This window comes from Cygnus olor, chromosome 1 (assembly GCF_009769625.2).
Source record: "Cygnus olor isolate bCygOlo1 chromosome 1, bCygOlo1.pri.v2, whole genome shotgun sequence".
NCBI lineage: Eukaryota > Metazoa > Chordata > Aves > Anseriformes > Anatidae > Cygnus > Cygnus olor.
In genome coordinates this window covers 101,234,365-101,256,757 of record NC_049169.1, presented here as the reverse complement: position 1 = coordinate 101,256,757, position 22,393 = coordinate 101,234,365, and the positions used below count along the sequence as shown (strand labels likewise).

Genomic DNA, 22,393 nt, shown 5'->3' with positions numbered 1-22,393 from the left:
ATTTGTTCACTGAGATCCCTATGCATTCAGCACAGTTTTCTGGGATTGCCACCCACCCAAAAGCAGAATCTGTGCTGTTTGATTTTAGATGCATTTTAATACAACTTAAAGGATTAAATAAAAATAAATGTTAATAATGTAAAATAGGAATTATAAAAATGAAAGAATAAATATAAAAAAATAAAATGATTAATACTAAATTTTAATATAAGTGAAACTAAATGCAAACTTCATATAGCCAAGTATCAAGACTGTTCTGTATGACCTCTCTGTCCATATAGCTATTTACTGTGCCTTCAATCCTTGTTCCATCCTCAAACTCTATTAAAAAATATTTTATTCCTGCATCCATGTCATGGAGGAGAAGGTTATACTGTGCTTAAAACAGCCTTTTGCAATCTAGCAAGAAACAGAGCTTCAATAATGATCATCAATTCCTGGATCAATTGTGCAATCTCTAGTCTATTTAAAATATATATTACTGAGTGTGAATGGTGCTATTTTCATTAGCGTTTTGCTTTTTATTTGCTCTTTGTGGCAAATTTGTTTGCCACAGACATATGAAAACTCTGTTGCTTTTTCTAGCAGCTCTGGCACATTTACACTGGTTTATCACTACCTGGGTAGAGATTTTCTGACAGGCAAGAGGTATTGTGCAATCCTCTGCCCTACGCAGGCCTGTAGGAGGCATGTAGGCATTTATGGGTGGGAAGCCTGAGGCATTCATCAGCTAGAATTCAAAATGCAAATAAGTTAATTTGGTCTCTTAAAAAAAGCTAAGCTTGGTAAGTCAAAAAACAGCAGAAAGCAAATATTATCTGATTTAGTGTCCACCACACCTTCATACCTCATCACTTTCTGCTGTGTAAGAAAATTTCTTTCTCAAAGGATCAAGTCATACTTTCTCCACACATGAAATAAGTTTCTGTTCATCGGGATAATTGTAACTGAGTGCTTTAATAGCATTCCCCATGTGCTTCTGATTGGCTGAGTAAAACAGAAGCTATTCAGGGAACTTAAAAAAAAAAAACAAATTCCCATACTGTCTGCTACAAAGCCGAGCATTAGAGGTCAGACATAGCCAGATTTCAGGAGGTAGCAGGATTTGGCATTAATGAACATGACAAAGACTACCTTTCAAGGTTGTGATCATCTTGACTGATTTTCCTAACAAGTACATGCATGTATTTGTCTTTACTGAGCTCCATTATTTACTTCTAATTGTGATTACTATTAACCATGATCAATTCATGAGCTAGAAATATACAGCTGAAATTGTTTTCAATTCTGACCAGATCATTCAGCTTCTATCCACAGTCACCCTCCCTCCTTTGCAGGGTATAATGTCACATTGTCTGATACAAGCTTATCTGCACACCCACAAAGAAGCACAGAGAGACAATGGCAGAAGGGTGGGATCCAAATAGTACCCTGGCAGGCTGCTCCCAGGCACAGAACAGGAACCATCATCCCATTCAGGTCATGTCTCCACACACCCAGAGGCTCATAGGGTGACAACGGCAGGTGGCAACCCAAATTATGCACTCACAGGAAGGGGCACCCCGTCTGGACCCCTCCCAAGGGTCGTTGCATAGAGAGCCTTAGCCCCACGGTTCAGAAACAGTGCCCATGAAGATGAGGCTGGGGAAGAGGTTCTCTGGAGCATCTTTGAAACTGAGGGAGGTGCTCATATGCCATGGGATATGGGACCTATTATCGGATGTAGGAGAAGAGCATTTAGGGATTGCAGTGGATTTATGGGATGTTTAGGGGTAGAACCAATGGCAGGGAAAGCGTGGGATCGAAGTGGCTTGGGGAGGAATATGAGAAAAATAGAGAAAGGGATAAAGGGGCTGGTGGCATGTAATCGGGTTGCTTATCAGTATGCTTGTCTAGCCGTGCCCTGCACTTGTTCTGTGCAGTCTGCCCTATCTTCTTGTTAAATTCTAACTATTTTCTGGCATGCAGGATGCTCTTTTCCATGTGCATGGATTACATTCCATGTAATGGAGGTCTAAATACTGGGAACTGGAGAGAATGGAGACTGAAATCCAGTGGAGCAAGTGAGAGTGTGTGAAAGAGTATGTGATCATTACTGAAAGTGAAAATGGACTAGCTGGCGAGTAGGTGAAATGACCTCAGTGCCAGGTATGTCCAATGTGCACCTGAGAGTGAGACCACAGGATAAGCTGGCTACTGGTATTGGCTACTGTGTGTCACAAAGCTCTGCGTGCATGTGCTTGTGTGTATGTATCTGTAAGTGAGGAGTCTGTACCAGCAACTGGAGTGGGGCTGTGGCCTCAGGGCTTGTACATCCAGGTGCCAGCAACTGGGGAGACCAGGATCCAGGGGCAGCTACTGAGCAGACTGAGCATCCCAGCTACAGGAAGGATCCAAGTTGCACATCGTGGATCTCCATGCTGACCAACCAGAGATGGGAACAGGATGAGGATGCTTATGCAGTCTGTATGATTGCTGAGTATGTTCCTGTGGTGATTTGCATGGTTGGACATATGCATATATGTATATATATGTATGTATGTTGTGTATGCATGTTTGTGTGTATGCCTACTCAGCCTTGCTACTCACTGCACCTGGTGGCACAGAGCTACAGCAGCCTTGCCACCACTGGGCTACTGGATTCATCTCTGCTCATGGGCTTCAAGTGCCCATTTATAAGGGCACTTGAAGTTGTGCACGAGCTTCCCAGCAGATCTGGAGGTATCTCCACTCAGGTCTTGGCAGGTCCCCAAGGCCAGGCTGCCAAAACTTCCTCTAAATCCTGGTGTGCAATGCCTGTATGGGACCGTTACCTCACTTCCTCTGGATGGGGAGTACAGCGGCAACTAGCTCACCCCAAGCAATCAGTTCTTGTATCGCTACATAAAGTTTTGACGCATCATTGCTACCTTCTACGCAAGCTTTTATTATGCTTTGGCCTTCCTATTTGGCAGCAGTTTCATTTCTTTCTGTTTTGTTTTGTGGCAGACAGCACTACTCCCTGTGAGACTGAGCAATCTTGAATTTGTCAAAGCAAGAGAGGGTGCTCTGGTGTGTGCTTGGATTCAAGTGAGAGGGGCAAGGCCATAGTGGCCCGCTCATGGGCTGCTCATTCCTAATGTGGCTGAAGAGCTATTAGGTTTGGCATTACAATCAAAGCTAGAAATATCTCTAGCAAAGGAAAGTGTCTGTTAGAGCCTTGAAAAGCCTAGCTGTCAGTCCCAGGTGCATCAGCTATAAGTTTTGCTGTTGGCTTAGAATAAATGTATTTGATCTCCCTTGAGCTGGGAGAGGGTAGAGGGTAGAAGTTGGTGGAGGGCAAGAAAGGGGCACCGCAAGGAAGTGCAAATCTGGAGAGGGCACATAAAGGAAGGAGTGGAGGGGCTGAATGTCATCAGGGTGAGCCAAGGAATCAACAGATGTCAATGGAAGGTTGAAAGTGGAGTTAGGTGTAGGAGTGGGTGCCTACCTCTGCTTATTGGGATTCAGTTGCCTCTTCTTGTAGAGGCAGCTCCTGCTCCTTCACTCCATCAGTAACTCTCTGTCACACTAGAAGAGGAGAGCTGAGGCATTCCTGCTGCAGAGCTAATATAGACTGATGCTGGAGAGGCAGAAGAGGTGCTACCACTCCAAAGCAGAAGGCAGAAGTACAGAAGCCTTCATTACAGGCTTCAACAGCAGTGCCATGGCTGTTTTATCTCCATTTATTCTAAGTTTCATTCCTGTACTCTCAGTTGTTTCTGAGCATAGTGCTGTGACACTACTGTAAGTCTACACATCCTGGCACACAGAGCAAAACAGGCTGCAGCACTGTTTTGAAAATACTCTGCAAGGACCCCTCAGACACAGAAAGAGAGAGAGAGAGACCAACCTCAGGCAGACAGGTGCTCAGTACAGGCAACTCAACAGTCCCAAAGTTTGGCAAAAGATATTCCATTTTTGATCTCAATACTGGTAGCACACTGATAGTTTCCATTTTTGTACAGTGTGTATAGAAAAAACACAGAGGACTTTAGTTTTTCCTTGCACTTTTAAAAATTGTCGCTTTTTTGTTTTGTTTTGTTTTTAACATCATAAATTCCATCTTTGCCATGAAAGACTCAGTAGATGACTGAAGAATAAGTAGGAAGCTAAATATAAGAGGCAGTAAAATAAAACCAACACAGTTGAAATACATAAATATACTAAGTGACACTGTTTACAGATCAAAGTTGCTTTGTATTTTTAACACAAATTTAATTTAAAAAAATCTAACAGACGCATATCAAGAAAGATATATCCATCACAAGTGAAGAAATGTTTCTACTCTAGCCCTCTCAGCCTTTGCGGGAAAGATACTATCCCTCTGCTCTTTACAGTACTGCTTAAGTAAAAATAAAGATTTAATTTTAAGTCGTTTAATTTTAAGATGTTAAGACATTTTTAAATAATAAATATGAAAAACATTTTAAAAGGAAAAAAATAGATGAGGGAAAGAGAATACCAAGACCCCTCCCCCCCTTTTTTTAAGCATGGTAACTATGGACTCAGAAATTAGAAAATGTATTTTCTAAAATTCACAAGCAATATGAAATAGCAACGATTTTTAAGAATGCACTGGAAAACTCCAAGAATCCATCTGGATGACTGTATCCCACCTTGCTGATGTAATATTAATACATTTTTTTTCTTATTTTAGAGCCCACTTTCATGAATACTTCGACTTCTCATGGAGACATAAAATGTCTTAGTTGGACATATTTTCAATTTCTTTTCATTTCTGTGATCATAGGAAATTCATCTGGTTTTGAATTACTTACCTATTGTAATGTTAACAAGTCTATTCTCTTTGGGTTTCCTTTTGCAATTTCTCAATTCTACTACCACTGTGCATTCATTGACAGTGTATTTGACGTGTGCCTGTATTTTGTTCATTTAACAAGGTACTTGCTTGAATAGTGCACCTGCATCTATGCAGAAGCCTTTAATAATCTATTTTGTTGCAACTTCTGTGTTGGATGCTCAAAATCTCTAATTTGTCTTCTATGTTTTGTTTTGCACTGAATAGAACAATATAGCTTTAGAGTCCTAAATTCTCTTTTGTTTTTTTTTTTTTTTCCAATGCAATGCTGGTGCAGATACACACTATATACTAAACATATATTTGTGTCAATCGCTTTCAGATGTGTTGTCAATTAACATAAGAAGAAACATATTAATTATACAATGAGTTTCCAGCGCTGTTATTATCCACTGTTAGCAAACCATCTTCTGTTTTTCAAGTTCTACTTTGTGGAGAGAACATAAACATTATCATTCGATATTGGTAGGCAACTTTAATGTTGGTAAACACCAACATTTAGAGTAAATGGTTCAATTATTTCTTTCCACTCCTTTCTTTACCCTGAATGACTAAGAAAGCAACAAATGTAATTGCAGTAATTATGATCAGTATTTAAATTGTACTTTCCCCAATATCAATTTTGGAGGATCTGTTAACTCCCTTGAGGGTAGAGAGGCCTTGCAGAGAGATCTTGACGAATTAGAGGGATGGGCAGTAACCAACAATATGAAGTTTAACAACAGCATGTTCTGGATTCTGCACATGGGACTCAGCAACCCTGGATATATGTACAGACTGGGAGACAAGAGGCTGGGGAGCAGCCCCACAGAAAGGGACCAGGAGGGTTTGATCAATGGCAAGTTGAATATGAGTCAACAGTGTGCCCTGGCAGCCAAAAGGGCAACTGTATGTTGGGCTGCATCAAGCATGGCATAGCTAGCTGGTTGAGGGAAGTCACTGTCACGCTGTAGTCTGCACTGGTGCAGCCTCACCTCGAGTACCATGTGCAGTTTTGGGTGCCACAATATGATACATAAAACTATTAGAGAGTGTCCAAAGGAGGGCTATGAAGTTGGAGAAGGGTCTGGAGGGCAAGACGTATGAGGAGCGGCTGAAGTAACTTGGTTTGTTCAGCCTACACAGAGGAGACTGAGGGGTGACCTTATGGTGGCCTACAGCTTTCCTCATGAAGGGAGCGGAGGGGCAGGCAGCAATCTCTTCTCTGTGGTGACCAGCAACAGGACCAGAGGGAATGGCAAGAAGCTGCAACAGGCTGGCTGTCAGGAAAAGTTTCTTCACTGAGAGGGTGGTTGGACACTGGAACAGGCTCCCCTGGGAAGTGGTCACAGCAGCAAGCCTGTCGGAGTTCAAGAATCATTTGGTCAATGCTCTCAGACATATGGTTTGATTTTTGGGTGGTCCTGTGTGGAGCCAGGAGCTGGACTCAATGATCCTGGTGGGTCCCTTCCAACTCAAGATATTCTATGATTCTATGAATTTTTGTGATACTCGTGGAAGTGTAGTATCTTTGTCTAATAGAACATCTTCATGTCCTGTCAAACGTGGTTGAAATGAAAGAAGTGGAAGCTACTGGGAAGTACTGACAGATGGACAGATAGCGTATCACAAAACCCTTTTTCTTCCCTGTGTGCTTTACAGAAAGCCATTGAAAGCTAGCCGAAAGGGCAACATCGAGGAAAGGAATAAGCCTCTGTGCCAAGTGAAGTGTCCCTGAGCTGAACCTCAGATGAAAGCATTCGGATTCTCCCAGGTAAAGCTCAGAAATCAAACTGAGTTATTTGCACAACTGTATGAGCAGGGATAAGGAAACATAGAAAGTAGTTAGCTGTTGTTGGCTTTTTCAGAATGTAGATAGCAACTGAACCACTTGTGGAAGGTGAATATTAAAATGCCTGTTTTCATGGATGAGAGAGGGTTGAGCAGTGTAGTGCTCTTCAAAGCATCTTGGTCTCCACAAAACAGATGTCTCAAAAATTTTTGATCAAAAATGAAAACACCTACAGTTCTGAGATGTCTGTAGGATTAGGCATCAGACAAGCAGTTCTTCAGAATCTTTGCTTTGAATTTGGTAACCTACATTATTTCCCAGACCATTCTGACTCTTTCTGCAGGTAGGTCTCTTTTTAGAGCTGTTTAGGAAATAGAATTAAGGACCAAAGCTCCAAGACCAACATTTTCCTTCTTGACTGGAAGCATTTTCAAACCATTTCTAAAGGTTACTGTACACCATGTCCTTGCAACTAAAAAGAGCTGAACACTGAGACTAATGTTACACACAGATAGCTCTGTTCTGAGAAGCAGTCATGTCGTTTAAGCTAAGGAGATATTGCAAAATGGAACACATCCAATTAACACAACAACAACAAAAAAATCTCAAAGACCTGTCTCATTTGCAGAACAAGTATCAGCCAGCATGAACAGCAGCAATGGATTTATCCTCATTCTTCAGTGCTTCTCTGAAGTGCAGAGAATGTGTCCCCAGGGGCCTCATTCAGCACAGTAAGTATGAAAACGTCAATACGAACAAAGGTAACAGCCTTTTTTTTTTTCTTTCTTTTTTTTTGGTGGGCCTATAGCCAACATTGCAGCAGGCAATTTCATATCTTGCTCTCCCTACGTATTTAAATTTTAATCTCTTTGGCCAGCATGTCACATGAGCACTGAGCACTGTTTTAGAGAATAAGAATATCATTAGTTGTGACATCTATGTTCTGTAGCTTCATCTCTACCAGTGAGGAAGAAGGACCATCCCTGCTACTCACCGGGAGTCAACTAGCAGATTGCAATGCACCTTTCTCCCTGCACTCTGGAGCAGGAAGAGAAAGAAAGGTATCACTACCACCTCAGGTTCTGCAACACACAGAAGGACTTGGAGAAGGGACAGCACAGAACCTTTCCACTACCCAACTGTCCCCTTTACCCTTTTCTTCCCACACCCTGATGTTACCATATTACATATGAAAAACACATATGTGAGCCCCCCTACCCTTTCTTTTCCCATAGGCTCTCCCATTCACACCATACCCCTCTCCAGGCTCTCTTTTCCTCCTCAGCACCCCTGTGCATTCTTTGTGTTCTGTTTTTCTGCTTCTGCCTGTCTCCAGGACAGCCCTGATCCATGCCCTGCCCTCCAGCACTACCTGTGGAGCCCAGGCCTTTTCCCCTTGCATAGTCCACTCCTCTCTTCCCAACTTCCAGCCTTTCTGCACCTTTCTGGACCCTCTCCCGAATATTATTACAAACACCCAGATACCCAACCCCATTGCCCTGCCTGCGTGGAGAAGATAGGACAGACTGAGAAAAGGTGGTTGTTGACCCCAGGGACTTCTCCCAGACCTTCTTTTTCCCCTCAGCCTGTGGGGTAGCCAGCACCTCTGCCAAGGTGATGTCAACAGGCCCAAGACGTGACTCCACTGCTGCATCTTCAGGCCCACTATCATTCTCCAGCCAGCAAGACAAGTTAGAGGAAGAAGCAGAACAAGAGTTTGCTCAAAACACCAGCACACAGAGGCAGCTGCCACCTAACAGTTTCAGGCTCCTTTCTCCCTACCTGTCCCTGCTCAGCTTTGGAAACTCCAAAGTATACAGCCAGGTGGCTACATCCTTTTCCACCACAGCCACCACACACTTAGCCACAGTCCTCATCAACCACCTCATTTTGGAACAGCTGTATTGGTCAGAACCACTTCCTTCTACAGACAGGAGGCATAAAGACTGCTGCCTCCCTCTCACCACTCTCTCCTGCCAAAACAAAGTGTGGGAATTGCTAGAGGCAGTCATGCCATGACAATGGCCACCAAAGCATAGCAGATTTTCTTTCTGCCAACAGAAGCCACTCTGTGGGAGGCAACAGGCAAAGGACTTCAGTTGGAGGTTCTTCTTCCTCCTCAAGCTTCTGTAAATCCTGGGTGTAGAGGTGATCTTAACCTTGTCTCTCCCCTCCTCCCAATGCTGCTCTCCTCACCCTCCTATTCTTTGCCCTGAAGAAGCTGGTGTTTCTCATCAGCTCTTTCCTGCAAAGGATATCTCCCTCTGCCAGTGATCCATCCAGATGCTGGTGGCTGTAAATGGCATGATGGAGAGCTGCAGAATCTTTTATCATTTAACATGAGAAATCTTCTTGTACATTCACAGCTCCTCCAGGGACATTTAGGGCTTTCCCTGCAGAGCCTGAGACACTTCTGCATTGGCTGCTTTCTGGCCCAGAAATGGATCACTGGCCAGTGAGAAATGGAAGTAGTCACAACATAAGCAGATACCCACCCTAGCTGTGGGGAATCCCACACAGGGAGGAAGAGAGTTGATTACAGGGAAAAATCATTTCCTTTCATGCCACCTTCCTCTGTGCTTTAATGCCTGGAAAAGCATATGGAAAGCATCTCTGTGGGCCTGACATCTCCCATCCCTTAAGAGGAGACAGATCGCTTCCAGAAGAGGCTACTTCAGGTCACAGCTAGACCCTCAAAGACAGCCAAGAGGGCAAAGCTGGCCACAGCTGGCTGAGGTGAACAAGGCCATTGCTGTCACTCCTCTGTGACAGCCCCATCTACAGGATCTCGGAATGGTTCCCCCCATCTTTGCATCTTCAGTCACTCCAGTTAGCACTGAATCTAGTATCCTTGGCCAGTGGGGGAACAAGCCGCTACCTTTGCTAACTGCTGAAGACTAACTGCTCTAGGAAGAAGATGCAGCTGACCCTTGCCATGGCAGACAACAACCTCATCTTCATCAGTGAGGGCCCTGTTCAAGGAGGGAAGGGGAGCCAGGCAGCAGAGTGCTTCCCTGTAACCTAGGGACCGTAGTTCTGTCTACAGAACTTGCTGGTATATAACTGAGATGTCTGTCATTCTACACCACTGATACAAGAGGCCTCTTGCAAGACCTTCTTGACTTCTACAAGGCCCTCCCCAGAACCCAGAAGCTCTCTGGTGCAATCAAGTCCCTCATGATGACCAACAAGGAGGAATGTCTTTGCTGAGCCCCTGATTCATAAAACCCACCTCCATGTGCAGGCAGAAACCTCCTCACTGCATAGAAGCATGGCTCCTGCAGCATCAGCAAAACTGGGGAGCACTGGGTCTATGGTCAGTGAGACTGGGTCAACCCCACACTGTTTGCCTGGTATGCAGTGTCAAACACCCAGATTATATCACCATCTCCTACCTCAGGCAAGTCCCACAGGAGGGTAGCCCCCTCCAACACCTACCTCCATCGAGCTCCTTCTGAGGCCTTGGCCTGTGACTCCCTGTCCAGCCCACACACCATTCTGGTAAGCTTTGAAAACCAGATGACCTCCCTTGAGAACACTTCTATGCATTCATGCATCAACTGTTCCACTTCCTTACTGTCACATCCCATCCAGATATATGGTTGTAGAACAACTCCTTGTCAGGAGAGGGTGAGAAACCCCAGTAGCTAGTTTCTAGTCTGTCTAATTCTATGGCCCACTTGGAACATCAGATGGAACACCCTCCATCAAGCACGTAAGTTTATTCATGGGATCCCCCGCCTCCTGTCTCTTCTGCAATGAGAGACAGACTGGCACTAGTGTATATCAGGCATGTCTTTGGACTCCTCCAGAACTTGTTATTTAGATTCTGGACACTCTTCTTAACAAATTTGTTGTACGGCTCCCATCCCAAGCCATACTAAATTCTGATCCTTCTTAATCAACTTTCCTCTGTTTCTCACCAAGCTGGCTATCTGCAGCTGCAGGAGGAGGAAAACCCAGGATCCCAGCAACTAGGAGTCCTACTTCTATTCCCTTTTTCTAGGCAGGGCATCACTAGGAAGCATCCACTAGTCCCTGTATACCATGGAAGTACAGAAGAGCTCCACTCATTGCTCCTCTCTGGTTCTATATTTTTCTATTTTTAGTCTGTTAGTCTTTATTCTGTTCTTTTTTCTTTTTCTTTTTCTTTTTTTTTATTTGCCACCAACGATTGTCTTTTTATTCCTCCTGGTTTCTTTCCTGGACTGTCTTTTTTTTTTTTTTTGGGGGGGGGGGGACGGAATAAGTAAGTTTGCAGATGACACCAAGTTAGGTGCGTGTGTCTATCTGCTCGAGGGAAGGAAGGCTCTGCAGGAGGATTTGGATAGGCTGGACCGATGGGCTGAGGCCAACTGTATGAAGTTCAACAAGGCCAAGTGCCGGGTCCTGCACCTGGGGCGCAACAACCCCAAGCAGCACTACAGGCTGGGAGATGAGTGGTTGGAAACTGCCTGGCCGAGAAGGACCTGGGAATACTGGTTGATAGCCAGCTGAATATGAGCCAGCAGTGTGCTCAGGTGGCCAAGAAGGCCAACAGCATCCTGGCTTGTATAAGAAGCAGCGTGGCCAGCAGGTCTAGGGAGGTGATTGTCCCCCTGTACTCGGCTCTGGTGAGGCCGCACCTCGAGTACTGTGTTCAGTTTTGGGCCCCTCGCTACAAGAAGGACATGGAGGTGCTCGAGAGAGTCCAGAGAAGGGCGACGAGGCTGGTGTGGGGTCTGGAGCACAAGTCTTACGAGGAGCGGCTGAGGGAGCTGGGGTTGTTTAGCCTGGAGAAGAGGAGGCTCAGGGGAGACCTCATCGCTCTCTATAGGTACCTTAAAGGAGGCTGTAGAGAGGTGGGGGTTGGTCTATTCTCCCACGTGCCTGGTGGCAGGACGAGGGGGAATGGGCTAAAGTTGCGCCAGGGGAGGTTTAGGTTGGATATTAGGAAAAACTTCTTTACTGAAAGGGTTGTTAGGCATTGGAATGGGCTGCCCAGGGAGGTGGTTGAGTCGCCATCCCTGGAGGTCTTTAAAAGACATTTAGATGTAGTCCTTAGTGATATGGTTTAGTGGAGGTCTTGTTAGTGTTAGGACAGAGGTTGGACTAGATGATCTTGGAGGTCTCTTCCAACCTAGACGATTCTGTGATTCTGTGATTCTGTGAATTAAGCATTCAGTAATTGTTTGGTATGAGTATCAATCACCTTGTCCCTCAGATGGGAGTGGATATATAAGAAATAATACAAGAAAAGGGGAAACAGTAGTGATATTTTCCTAGAATACTTCTCCTAATTTCCAAGCAATTTATACCTCCAGTAGTTCCTGAAACAGAGATTTTGTCTCTGTGTTTAGTCACCTTTAAAGGAGTTTTCTTCTATTAATCTGTTCACTTTCTAAACCAAATAAATCTTTTTGTACCCATAGCACCCTATGCCAAGAGTTCTTCAGTTTAAGTACACATTTTGTGAAAAATGCTAGCTCTTAGTTGTTTGAAACTTGCCACTTTGGTTACATTTGATGTCTAGTATGTGTCTTTAAAAAGAATAATAAAATATTCTCAGTTTTTTTTTCTCCATTTTATTCATATTTTAGAGAAAATTCATGATTTTATAGACATCTGTCGTAACTTGCCCTAATCATCTCTTTTCCAGACTTGAGAAATCCCTATCTATTTATATGGCTCCCTAAACATAAGCCACACAATACCTTGATTGTCTTTGCTGCCTTTTTCTGAACCTTTTCCAGTTCAAATACATCCTTTCTGAAACAGGACTGAACAATCAAAAACAACACATGGTATTCAAAATATGAGCACAGCATGGATTTACACATAGTAGTATAATGCTGTTTGTCATTTTATTCTCTATTTTTTTCCTAATTATTAACATTTGATTGACATTGTCATTGCTACTAAGAATTAAGTTACCTATTATAACTTCAAGATCTCTTTTTGGAATGGAAATAGTCAACTCAGAACCTTCATCATTGCTAATTGTGCATCAGTTTACATTCATCTACAACAAATTTCACCCATAATTTTAACCCCTAATCATTCAATATTGTGACATCCTTTTGTAAATCTCTGCACTCAGCTTCGATTGCTTCCCCAAATAATTTACCATCTTTATGGTACTTTGTTATCTCATTATTTGCCCCCTTTTTCACACCATTCGTGGATATGCACATCTGAAAAAGATCCCTGTGAAAACTGGCCATTTCTTGCTAATCTTTTTTTTTTACTATTTTAACCCAGCTACTTAATAATTTTAGGAACTTTCCTTTGATCCAACAGCGGAAAGGCTGTCTTTAACAGCCCTTACAAATGTGCTTTGGAAATTGAAGTAGACTATAGCCACTGGATCTCCTTTGTTTACGCTTTCTAAGACATATATTGCTTGTTGAGGCTTTCTAAGACATACAAGGCATGTTTTGCCTCAACAACAGTAGCATTAGCTCTTCCTTAGTATATCTTACTTGTCCATGCATGCACTAGTACTGTTCTTTAGAGCAACATTTATTAGCTTGCCTGGCATGCATATTTTGTTGACTAGCCTATAGTGTCCCACATCTCAAAATCTGTTTAAAAACAGGCATCACATCACCTAACTTCCAATCTTCTTGTACTAAAGTAATTGTAAGACGTTACATATCACAATCAGTAGTTCACTTTTTTCAGAGTCATATTCCTCCAAGACTTGTTATTCTTTTGTCTACCTACTTTACAACCATATTCACCAAGGCTTCAATTTGAAGTTGATCTCCTGAGATATCCTCAGCATGGAAAGATTCCAGAGGATAAACCTCCATAAATTCCACCACAACAACCGGATGCAAATACGTATTATTTGATTTATTTTTTTTAATTTGTTTGCTTGTTTTTTGTTATGGTCTTAATCTCTCTGAGTCACCTAAAGCCTCTTTAGTAATAACATTATGCACTAAATCCTGATCATTGCACAAGGCAAGTTACTTGACTTTTACAGGCTCTTTGACTGGCTTCTAGAGCAAATATTTAATTTATGCATTGCATTCAGATTTCTTACCAGGTTACACGTAGGGTTAACTGAAGTCCATGTTACTGCTAAGTTTACTGCTTTGACAGCCTCTTTGATCTTCCTGTAGCTTTCACTGTTCCCTGTCAACAACCTGACCAGTGACAGTAAGTGGCTAGTAGTATAATCCCTAAAACTATTTTTCCCTATTTAGGTCTGGAACATTAATCCGTATGCTAGCCATTTGGATCACCAAATTACTTTCTCCACTTCAGCTAAGAGTTTTTGCACAGCAACTTTCCCCATAAAATGTGTCTGATAAGCATCTGCAGCTAGGAACTCATCTTCCCAGGATATAGAAACTGTGTGTCCTTTCATAAATCTAGCACACTCATGGATTTGACAACTTGTAGCTTAAACTCACAAAGAAACATCCCTGTATCTAATCTGACCTCCTTAAAGTAAATGAGGCTAAAGGTATTCCCTTTGTTAATTATATTTTCCATTTCTGCATTTGAAATACAGTAAAAAATTTTTAGAACAATCTTTATTTTTAAGTGTTTAGGTGACTAAGAACTCAGCACAATTTTTGGTAAATTATTCCAATAGTTAAGTATTTTTACCATTTGATTTTTTGCTTTAGTTCCAGTCCAGATGTGTCCACTATCTTTCCATTGCATCTTAACCGTTCTCTGCTAGGTGGAAGACTCAGATTGTTCTGATGCTTATTCGTCATTCAAGCACTTAAAAACTGTCATCAAGTTACCCCCTTAAGTTTTTATTCATGGTTCACATATTTATTTTCTGACAATTCTTTAGTTTTGCAGCACTTCTCAAAGTGAGAATAATAAAATTAGACTTTTTTTTTTTTTTCAAAAATGCCAGATACAGAGAAAATATAACTTTCTCTCTTCTGTTCAATATTCAGCTCTTCATAGATCAAAGAACCACATTAGCTTCTTTGGCTGCAGCATCACAATAGAAGCTGTTGATCTACTGATTATCTGTTCAGACATCTCTAATCTTTTTTCAGTGTGACTGCTTTCTAACATAGAGCTCTGGCTCTGTACGTATTATTCACGCTCTGTCAATAGATGTATGAACTCATATTTAGTCAGACAAATGCACACTGTTAGTCAAGATAATACAAATGAACTAAACTGTTCCATATCAGTAATTTATCCTTTTCATTTGTATTTTCATTTTTGGCAATTCATCCAATCTTTTTAGATTCTGTGAAGTTTATCAATATTTTAGATTTCTGTGTTAAATCACAGGGTACTGACAACTATATTGAGAAACGTAGAATCACATAAGAAACACAACTTTTTCAAAAATGATTCTTTGTTGCTATTTTGATGCACCATATGTAACACATTTATGTAATATTAGTAAAAGAATCATGTGGTACTAAGTTGGTTGCTAACTGATTGTTGCTTTATCTTTTATGAATCTAGTATTTTAGATTTATTACTATGATCATAGGTGAAGTTACTTCTATCATTGGAGTATTTGACTGCAGGGAGTCTCATAGAAGTCATGATATAAAGTCAGCTTGATGGGATCTGTTTCGAATAAAGCCATTCTTGTCTGTCTGTCATGTTGTCCTTCTAATATTTTATTGGGAATTATATCAGATTGACAAAATAAGTATCTACTGGAGAAAAAAAGAAAAAAAAAGTACAGTTCTGACTTTTTATCCAACTCTTTAAGAACTCTTGACTGCAAGTTATCTAGAACTAGCTATTTTAAGTATCAGTCTGACATCATTGCTGTTTGTTGTTGAAAAATCTATACTTATTAAATGAGCTGAAAACTATTTTTCTCCTACTTCCCCCCAAGAAAACAGGCAAAAAATATGCATTGATCAGATCACTTTTTCTGTTTCAATACACATCAGTCTATAGAAGTCACTGACTCCCAGCTCTCTCAAGACAATTCATTACTTCAATTTTCCCATCAGCTCCTTTGCAATTTCTCTCATGATTCTCCCAACTTACTGCCTCTAAGAGTTAACAGACTCAGTATGTTTTCCTTCAGTTCTATTCCTCAAGATTATGTCAGTAGTACTGTCCACAAAAAAAAAAAAAAAAAAAAAAAAGTTTTAGAACAATCAGCAACATGCTGAATACAGTTTACCTATACTAATGACTGTTGCTGATAAATATAATTTACACTTGTTCTTTAGAATGCTTTTCTTAGAAAACTAGTCTTATGCAACTGGCCTCTTTGTTAGCTCTTTCCCAACAACTTTGAAACCACTAACTTAAACCTGACAAGAGAGATAGAGGTCTCAGAGATGATCGTTTTGTAGACACGTCATGACAACTGGCTGCTAGGTCAGGGGCAGAGTCTCTGTTCAGATCCTTATTGGCAGAAATCAGCTCTTATCACAGAGCTCTTTGATTGACTTTTTAAAGTGATCAAATTGAGAATTGCTCAAAAGAAGAAAGGTTAGACTGAGAAGTAGGAGTAATGAAGTGAGACCAAGCACGAAGCAGTCTGATCTGGTAGGAAAGGCGTTTCTTTGTCCCCTTTTCTGTTTTTCTCTCCTCTGGCTATGATAACAAGATACCCAGATGCCCTTCTTCATGTATTCCCACCCTTTTTACCACATTGCCCATGAAATAGAGGTTTCTACACAGAGCCCTGTGCACCTTCCACCTGTTTGCATGCAAGTAATCAAATATATTTTGCCCTGATGTCATGACTCAGTTTCCTTCTGCATCACCTTTTGCTCTCCTAGACTTTTCGCTCTCTTTTTTTCTTTTCACTGGCTTACTTGTATGTTGAAGGGGAAGGAGGAAGGAATCAAACACTGGCTGTCCTTGATATGTACTGTATACACTACGCTTGCCACACCAGATCTCACTCCACACAACCTTCAGATCTGTTGGGGGATGAACGAGGAGGAAAATGAAGGGGGTGTTCACTAATTCCCCCAGCTGCTTACCCACACTCTTGTCAGTCTCTTATCATTCTCCCACTCTGCTGAATCTAAAGTAGATGGATTGGAAGTGTGTGGTCTTCGGCTCCATTTCTCCTACCGTGGATGCTATGAGCCACTCGTTTGCACTTTGTGTAGCACAGCCAGTGAGAAAGCGATGTTGAAAGTGTAGGCTTCTTCAACCTTACTAGCACCTGCATTGCTTCTCCCTCTGACAGTATACTGATCATTCCATGCAGAGGGAAGTGCAGCAAACTAGCTAGCTAGATTTTGCAGGTCAGATTTGACCCAGAGACTGACAAATTAAGAGCACTAGCTTTTCCAATCTGCATGGTCTACACAGTGATTGATGTATTGGAGCATCTGTGCATGAGCCTAAACCAGCTAACACTTCAGCTGCTTTTTTGCACAATGCCATACTAAGCAAACATTGAGAGGACTTCAGCCGACAGCTGGGCTTATTATAGTGAGGTGAGGGAGTCTGTGTCACATAGTATTCTAAGCAGCTAAAGGAAAGCAGTGATGGGTGGGAAAAGTATAGTAGGAATGTATTAACAATAGGTAGAAGCTTGCAGTCCTCTGACAGCACGTGACTGAAGCACTGGATCAAATCTGATTGAGAAAGTCACCCACTCCAGGCTTTAGGTCTTAAACATAGGATCATGGAATAATTCCAATCAGAAGACATCTCTTGAGGTCCAAACTCCTGCTTAAAGCAGAGTCAGCTATGAGGTTAGGCCAGGTTACTCAGAGCTTTACCCAATCTGGTCTTGAAAACCTCAAAGAATGGACACTGCACAACCTATCTGGGAAACCTGTTCCAATGCTTGACACTCTTCATGGTCAAGAAGTTTTTCTGATATCCAGTTAGAGCATCTCTATTTTCTCCCCACACACACACTCCAAAAGCACTATTAGTTTTTAATTTCTTGAAATAGTTTTCCACCATTTCACGACACTTCACAAAACATGTTTGTTGCAGGCTTTTGCACAAAGACATCAGAGAAATTAGAGACACCACTGGGCAAAACAGAGAGTATTCTTGAGCATAATAGGCTTGAGCTTTCCATTCATTTAAATCTATTCAAGGAAATAAGAGAGATCTTGTCACCCTAGTCAGAACAATCAATTTTTTTATGTCTAAACTATGGTCAAAGGTACACTTGCAATGCATTCAGAATTGAATTGGAATACATTCAGACATTCAGGTCTGAAATATCCTACATTTATCTGATTCAGTTACTAAAAATAATCAAGCTGATCTTTGCATGTAGTTGGAACTCAAATATCTACAAGTTTCCAGCTGGATTTTGCAACTTTAGCTGTCCAGCAACCTCAGTGAAAAGGTTTTTTTACATATACCGAAATTAAGTCCCAGCTATCATGAGAGTCACTAGGCAGCTCTCTGGGAACTATGTTGGAGTGAGTAATTATCACCAATATACAGACCTGACCTCTAGGCAGTATCAGAAGCAGAATATCAGAGGCATATATCAGAGGCAGAAGTCAACTGTGATGCTTAAAAGGGCTCTGGATTGTTGTGTAATTGATATAATGCCATGTAAGAGAAAGCACATGTATGACATTGGTGTGTGAGTGGCTGCATCTGTGGAGAAGGTGAATGGGTATCCACTTAGCCTTTAAGATCACTTTTCAACTTTTCTCATACTTTAGGGAATCCAAATCTGATCATCACCATTGTGATTTCTGGTGTCCCCTATAAGACTGAAAGATGTTATACGACTTCCACTTCAGTCTTACACGTATGGAGCTGCTCTGTTATGAACCTCTCAATTACTTTTCCCAGGGAGAAATAACAGGAAAACTCATATTTAGGAAAGAAAATGTGAAGTTGCACATCATTAAATGTGCAAACTATGACATCTAGCTAGATCATAATAATATGTCCCTGCAGGAGATGGAGAAATCATGTGGTTTGCTTAAAACTGGAATGGAAAAAGGTCCAGAGCAAGCTCAGGGCACAATCCTTCATTGTTCCCCATGTGGTGAATAAACTAAATGTGACTGATTATGAGCTTTCTAGCACTAATTCTGAATTCTAAATCTGCTACATGCAAATTCCAAGGTAAAGCCAACAGAAGTGTACCATCCTTCTCCTGCCTCTGGGATCTCCATGGTCTTGGAAAGGCAATACAGAGCCTGTATATTAAACTAGTTCTGCAAAAATCTAACCAGTTACACCATACAACAAAAACAAAGTTCTACTCATGTTAGGGCATTAGTTTCCAACCATATCCTAGAGTTCAGACTTGGCACATAAAAACACTGTTTTCCTGAAACAGGTCTGAAGCATCTACTCAATAACTCCAAGAAGCCTGGAGTGAAAAATCTAGTCTGTCAAATAAGAATTGTTTTGAACAAAGCTGCCTAGGTGGGGGAGTCCAAGTAAAATCCAAAGATTCAACCTGCACCCAGTCCAACCTCCAGAACTCTAACGAGATATATATGAATGTGTATCTATGATGTATATATATGAATGATACTTGAAATAGGTTAGTTATACTGCCTTTTTGTAACAGATACCAGGTCAGAGATCGTAAAAATGCTGGCACACACAGGAACAAATACCTTCATGGTTAAGTATGAAAGCTGCGTGTCATTCTGAAGTTGAGTGGATGCTACCAGATGTGTTAATTATTTATTTGAAGAGCGTTGTGGGGAGAGGGACCAAGAATTAAAGCTACCTGTACAATATGCACTGTTAAAAGTGGTATAGATTATTTGTTGGCTAAGAGGATAATAATACCCTTGGCAGTGTGTACAGGTAGAGGATATAGGAAAGGCAGGAAAGGGAAACAATACATGTTTTGACACATTACAGCATACAGGCCCAGGTGATTTTGAAAAATCTTAACAGTGAACTTTGCCATGTGAACATTACAGAAAACATAAAAGATTTCTTCATGTCATGAGGACATCCAACTGGTAAGAAACATACGCTAGATGTGGGAATTAAATCCCAAGGTAGAAACTGTAGTTTCTAGTTTAAAGTTTGCTTCTATGGCCCCCTGGAAGTGCTCACAAAGGGCTTTCCTACTGGTCCAAGTGTCACAGCACCAGGCTTTGACAGAGTCCCTCAGATTTATTTTGGGGATCTGGTTCGATTTGCTTGCTCTCAAAGGTTTCATTTTCCCACTTATGTCACAGTGCCCGTGTGCTTCATGGAGAGGCTTGAGGTCTTCCATCAAATGAGCTGTTTTTGTCTCCGAGACTGTTTTGTTGACTTGAATGGCATGTCTCTATGCATCTATCTGATGTCTTTACATGTGGTTTGCACAGAAAGAAATTTTCCTGTGGGGAGGAAAGTGTGTCACTGGACACTGCTTTTATCTATAGAGATCTGCATTTAGAGATCCACGGATTTTTTTTGGTATTCACATGTGTGTAGGAAGAGAGAGCTAGGTTTACATAGCCTAAGGGCTTGGGATTCTCTCCTGAAAAATAAGCGTGGCTGGGTGGAAATACGCTATTCCTCCCACTGTGTCCCCTCGCCATGGTTCTGCAAGGAGGAAGGGAGGGATTCCGTTTTGTTTGCTGTTCTCCACTGAAGTCTCCGTAGGGGGAAGGGGGGGAGAGAAGACGTGCAGATCATGCAGTGTTACGTACACTCGGATAACAAGAAACCGCTACCGTGCAAGGGAGGCAGCCGCCGGCAGCCTGATCCCGCGTCGGGAGGCACGCCCCGCATTCCCCCACCGCCCCCCGGGGGGCACCGCACCGACCCCACACGCTCCGCGACCCTCCTCCGGGGGTGACCGGGGAGATGGCCCCCGCCGCCCACCCAGCCCCGGGCTCGCCCCGCTCCCAGCACCTAGGCCAGCGGCTGGCGGCGCCTCTCGCCCCTCGGGGGCTAGGGGGAAGCGGGGGGCCGTCGTGCGCAGCTAATGGCGTTGAGCGGGCCCTCGGCGGCAAGGATGGGCGCTGCGAAGGGCGACCCGCGTCCCACCGTCGCTCGGTTATAACGGGGGGGGGGGGGGAGGCTGCGACCGCCCAAGCATCCTCTAGCGCCGTCCCCGCCAACGCCTTCCTCACCCACGGTGCGGGATCCGATGCAGCCCATCACTCCGGGAAGAGGCGGCAGCCTCGGCAGCCAGGAGGCGGAGGAGGAAGGCAGCGGGGGAGGTCGGAGAGGAGCCGGTCCCTTCAGCGGCAAACGCCGGGGCGGCCCAGCCGGGACCGGCGCGGGGTCATGGTCAGGTGCGAGCGCGGGCTGGCCCCGCCGGGGAGACGCAGGCGGGGGGGTACTCCGCCGGCCAGGCTGTCATCTGCCCCGGCTCCGCTTCCCGTGCCGATCCCTCGCCGCGGCTGCGCCCCTGCCTCCGCCGTGTGCCTGCCTCCGCCGTGCCGCCCCTCCGCCCGCTCCCCCCGGCGGCTCCCCGACGGATTGGGTAAACAGCCCCGGCCCGGCAGCGCCGCACCGATTGGCTGCCGGACCGTGGAGGCAGGGCCGAGTCGAGCCGAGCCGGGCCGGGCCGAGCCGAGCCGGCCGGGGGGCGGCCGCGCGTCCACCCCGGGGAGAGCGGCACCGGGCCGGCGGGGCGGAGCGGGGCGGGGCCGGGGCCTGGCCGCACAGGGGCGGGCGGCGCGGGGCCCCTCCTGGCTGCCAGGGCAGCGTCCGGCGCAGGTGAGCGGCGGTCGGGGGGGGGACAGGGGAGCGGCAGCGTCCCCGGAAGAAGAAGCGAGGCGCGCGGAGATGCCGGGTGTGGATGGAGGCGGCAGGACGGGCCCTCGGCGGTTCGCCATGGTTTCCCGGTAACTACACTTGCAGGTTTGATTCAATTAAAGGATGCCCCCCTAGCGGCCGGCGGCGGCGGCCGGGCCCTCGGGGATGGGCCTGGTTCGCTTGCGGCTCCCTGGAGGGCCCTGGATGTGCAGGTGCAGATGCGCAGCAGCGGTACCTGCTTCCCAGCCCTCTGCGAAATGGTGAAAGAAGCAGGCTTAGCCCTGTGGAAGATCGTGGAGGCTTTTCCTTTACGCTCCCTGCTAGCGTGGCAGGAGGGGACACATCTCAGATGTGGTGAAGATGAATGTTAGATGAAGATGTTAGGTCGGCTCCTTTCACAACCCAAATTCGTATTAACCTGATAACAACAGGCAGTGTCCTCCTGGCCCGCCTCCCCAGCACCACTGACCCTCCCTAGTCTGCTCCTTCCAACTGCACACTCTGAAATGCTCATGGTTTCTCCCAGTTGCTTTGTGCTTCCTTCATCACCAAAGCCTCTCTGATCTCACCAGCTTCATTCCACCAGTCTTTTTTAAAAGCAAATTGAATTTTGCTGATCCCAAATGGATCGTTTTGTTCTCATCTTTGAGAGATTCATTTCTTTGTCTACATCACTGAGAAGTCACTCCCAACAGCCCCGATTAACAGCAGTAATGGGGAATAGCTCATTCTCCTACATAGAACTTACACTAAGCCTAAAGAAAGAGGAGGAAAGAAAAGGGGGTGGGGGGGAAGGGCTTCATATTTCATTTAGGGAGAATATGTTTTTGCATGGGCCTCTTCAGAGAAGGAACTCTACCTACACAAAGTCAATTTACAAAGTAAAAGTTAAATAGAAAGGACATGTGCAGAAGAAAGAAGAAAAAAAAAAAGAGAATTTTTTTAAAAAGTGAGAAAAAAAAAAGTGCCAATGTCTGAATATAAGCAGCTATTATTTCTTTTCCCCTACTCCATGGTATTGAAGATTTACTAAGTATGGTGAATGTGACACTCCTGGATTATAAGAGATTGCAGTCCCTTCCTGTCTGGGTGCCTGAGGCCAATGAGAGTATGGTCTGGTGCTTTAATGTTCTTCACTGGATACAGCACATTATATCTTCACTGAGGATGAA

General features: G+C 43.8%; 1 protein-coding gene across 2 annotated transcripts in view; it reads right to left on the bottom strand.

Annotated features, from left to right (window-relative positions):
• The window catches only part of FAM131B (family with sequence similarity 131 member B), a 34,403-nt gene extending 13,439 nt beyond the window's left edge, over positions 1 to 20,964 (bottom strand). For both annotated transcript variants that reach the window (XM_040574019.1, XM_040574025.1), the window contains exon 1: positions 20,591 to 20,964. In XM_040574019.1, coding sequence (XP_040429953.1) covers positions 20,591 to 20,618 — 28 coding nt within the window. In that variant the 5' untranslated portion in view covers positions 20,619 to 20,964. The remainder of the gene's footprint in view (positions 1 to 20,590) is intronic.
• Between the last annotated feature and the right edge of the window lie 1,429 nt (positions 20,965 to 22,393).